General features: G+C 56.7%; 1 protein-coding gene across 1 annotated transcript; it reads right to left on the bottom strand.

The window, feature by feature from the left end:
* Positions 1-316: 316 nt before the first annotated feature.
* IER5 (immediate early response 5) lies at positions 317-2,649 on the bottom strand. The gene has a single exon (XM_017888836.1). It carries the CDS (start codon positions 2,249-2,251, stop codon positions 1,268-1,270), a length of 984 nt encoding a protein of 327 aa, XP_017744325.1. The 5' UTR covers positions 2,252-2,649; the 3' UTR covers positions 317-1,267.
* Between the last annotated feature and the right edge of the window lie 728 nt (positions 2,650-3,377).

Genomic DNA, 3,377 nt, shown 5'->3' with positions numbered 1-3,377 from the left:
GTTAAATTACTTAATAATATACACCCACATACTGGGTGACAAATTGGTCTAAACTGACCTTAGAAAAGACAGTTGTAGTGGCAGGTTTCAAGAACGTGGCAGGTCGCTGATATTAGTTATCTAATAGCATTCCTCTGATCTAGGAGGAAAAATTAAACGTGTCTCTCTTGATACTTAGTGGAGTCAGTAAACAATGTTCTCAGTCTGCGAATGACTGATATTAAGAACCACACCTTCAATTTTCTAGCCCAGGCCCTGGTTTCCCTCCTCCCACTTCCCTCCCAACCCAGGCAGGTTATTGCAGACAAGCAGGCAGTTACGTTGCTTCAAAATATTTAATACGTGTTAGACACGTAGAAGTTACATTTTTATACAAAAATCAATACAACGAAGGAGAAAATACTGTACAAAACCTTATCAGCTCCCCCAACCTTTATATAACAAAGACTGGAGTCACCATATCTACAAAACCATAAGGTCTTTCCACTTCGGGCTTCTGTCTGTAAACTTTCATTAAACACTTTTTAAAAGCACTGTGTAGTAGTTCTGACCTAGAGCTTTTAAAATATATCTTTTTCTCTATAAACTCCATTATTTCCAAGCTTGAACTCTTCTGTGAAGTTCAAGCTTTTTCTCCCCTGCGGGGAAGCAAAGGACGGTTAATATGCCCCTTTCCTAGAGTAATCACAGGATATAAACGTTTCTTCATTGGGAGAGAAAGGTGGGGAGGGGCAGAAGGAATCCAAGTCTGTGCTGCTGGCTAAATCCCTCTCGTCTTAGGAAATCCTGTGCGGAAACGCCACTCCTGGCCCTGAAGCGGGTCTAGCTTTCCGGTGAGGGGTGGGTGTAAAGTCCCTCCCTCCCCGGAGAACGAATGGGGAACTCCCCGGCCCAAACCTTTTAGCCGCTTCCTTCTCCACGCAGCCGGCAGAGGAAAGTCCCTGTCTGCCCCCCATCTCTTAAGCCCTGGGGAAGGAGTGGTGCATTCCAGAACAAAATAGTCTTAATGCCACAAGACAAACTTACATACACAGACATACACAAACACAGAAAGTTAAAGATCGTCCTCTTCCAATGAGCCTCAAGCTCCCAGGTCTCCAGATAAGCCAGATGCGCCCGGGGGCAGTTTGCGATGCCCAGCGGCAACCAGTCTGCCCAACGCGCTTAGCGCCTGCGGTCTCTGGGCGTCCTCGCAGCCGGGAAGGGCCCGGCCCTCACTTCGAGGACGCCCGCTGCTCAACCTCCTCCCCGCACGGGGGCCAAGGGCTCAGAAGGCCACGATGGCTGTGCTCCAGGGGTTCATGTCTCTCAGCACCGGCTTATCGCAGCAGATCTGCCCGGGCTCGGCGGCTTCCGGACCGCTCTCCTCTCCCTCCTCTTCCTCCCTGCCGCCCCCGGGGCTTTTCCGTAGGAGTCCCGAGAAACTGGAACCGAAGATGCTGATGAGGTTAGCCACGTTCCCGGTCTCCATCTCCTCCGCGTCGTCGTCCTCTCCTCCACTCGGCGGCTGCTCTAAGTTCCGGCGGGGCTTCTTGAGCGGGGTCGAGCCGGGCGCCGGGCAGCCCGCTGGGCCGCCGCCCACCCCCGCCGCGCCGCGCTTCCTGGGGCACACCGCGGGCGGCGCGGGGGGCTCGTCCTCGGCTGGTCGCGGTGCGCAGCAGCAGGCAGTGCGGGGGGTCGTGGCCGGTGTACCCGGCGGGTCCTCCCCGCCTAGGGGGCAGAAGCAGGGGCGGCGCGCGGCAAGCGATCCCTCGGGGAAGACGCCCCAGCCTCCGGCGGGACCCTCGGCTTCTCTGGCCGCCGCCTGGCGCGGCCGCTCCACGCGGCTCCAGGCAGCTTCCGTCGCGTCCGCCTCTCCGCCCTGAAGAACGTCCCCGACTCCGGTCACCGTCGTCACTGGCACCTCGTCCCCTACCCGCGGCGCGTGTGAGACGGAAGGGCGCTCCGGCTGCGGCTCGGTCTCCGGCCAAGAGGCACGGGCGGCGGGCGGGGGCGGCTCTCCCCAGCCGGCGGGTGGCCCGGCCGCCGGCTCTCCGGGCTGCTGCTGCGGTGGCGGCGCCGGGATCCCAGCGGGACCGGCCAGGTAGAGGCCGGGGCACGGGTCGCTCAGGTAGACCTGGCGGGCGCTGCGCAGCACCAGCGAGACCAGGAGGTTCTTATGCAGCTTGATGCCGCCGCGCTGGACCCGCGAGTTGTAGATCTTGCCCAGGGAGATGCTGACGATTCGGTGAGCCTCCAGCTTGAACTCCATCCTGCCTCCCCTGCACAGGGCCGTCGGCGCCGGGGTGTTACGTTCGGAAACTGGGAGGGAACGGGAGGCGCAAACAAGTCCGCCCCCTGGGCACACCCTTGATCACCTAAGACTCCGAAGAGAAACGACTCCGGTGACGCGCGCGCACTGCCCCGCCGACCTGTCCACACCAGACAACTGCCCCGTTTCGGGTCCGGTAGCTAAACAGGGCAGCCCGGCCGCCCCGCGCCTTATATAGACTCCTCGACCGCCAATCACGAAGGGCCGCCAACCGTTCCGGGGCTGGCCGGCGCGCCCTCGTGCGCCGCGCACGGCCAATCGGAGCCCGAGGAGGGGCGCCAAGGCCCGTTCGAACGTTAGTCCCGCGGAGCAAGCTCTTAAAGGGGGCGACGGATTGCGGGCGCAGACCAGGCCGATGGGGAGTGAGTGTTGGGGACCGTGCTCGAGGGCGCTACTGTTTGGAGTTACAGATTCTGGCTTGTACGATGGCTTGCCGGAACCAAAGCGAACAAAATATTCGAACTTTCTTCCGAGCACGGTGTTGGACTCTGTTCTGCCATAAAGTCCTGATCCTTTCCTGATCAACTCCGCCCTAACCGGCCACGCCACCATTTCCAGGCCCGCCACACCTGTAAGCGACACCCCTCAACCCTGGCAAAAATAGAGATGGTGGCTATACGCGGCGGAGGACACCCCTGGATAACAAATAGTATTACTGCAAAGTATTTGGCAGTCATTATTTTTGGATAAGCCGCTTTCCCCGCTGGAGTCACATACTCTTAGCAGCTGTCAGTTCTAACGCCAAAGAAAAGGGGGATTCTAAAAGGTTTTGGCTAGGTTTTTGGCTTCTTATCAAGAAATTGTGTCTAGATACAAAGTTACTGGTTGTCCTCTAAAGCTGGCATCTTTCACTTTGTTCTCTAGATTCTAGAACAAACCCAGTTATCAAATAGGTTAAATGGAAGATGTTACAGGTTCTCCACAATGATTTTTTTTTCCATTTCCATTTTTCCATTACAAGACTAACCAGTCAACCCTTGGAAAATCGAGCAAGTTCTGAAAATAAAAGAAGTCCTGTGTTCCCATGATGATGTCATAATTTCATTTTGTGTCAAGGTAAAAATAT

Source organism: Rhinopithecus bieti, unplaced genomic scaffold (genome assembly GCF_001698545.2).
Source record: "Rhinopithecus bieti isolate Rb0 unplaced genomic scaffold, ASM169854v2 scaffold_15676, whole genome shotgun sequence".
Classification (NCBI taxonomy): domain Eukaryota; kingdom Metazoa; phylum Chordata; class Mammalia; order Primates; family Cercopithecidae; genus Rhinopithecus; species Rhinopithecus bieti.
Note: the sequence above shows the minus strand (reverse complement) of the source record. Positions and strands in the feature narration are given on the sequence as shown.

Coding starts and splice junctions, on each gene's coding strand:
- IER5 (XM_017888836.1), bottom strand. CDS start 2,251: ATGGAGTTCAAGCTGGAGGCTCACCGAATCGTCAGCATCTCCCTGGGC.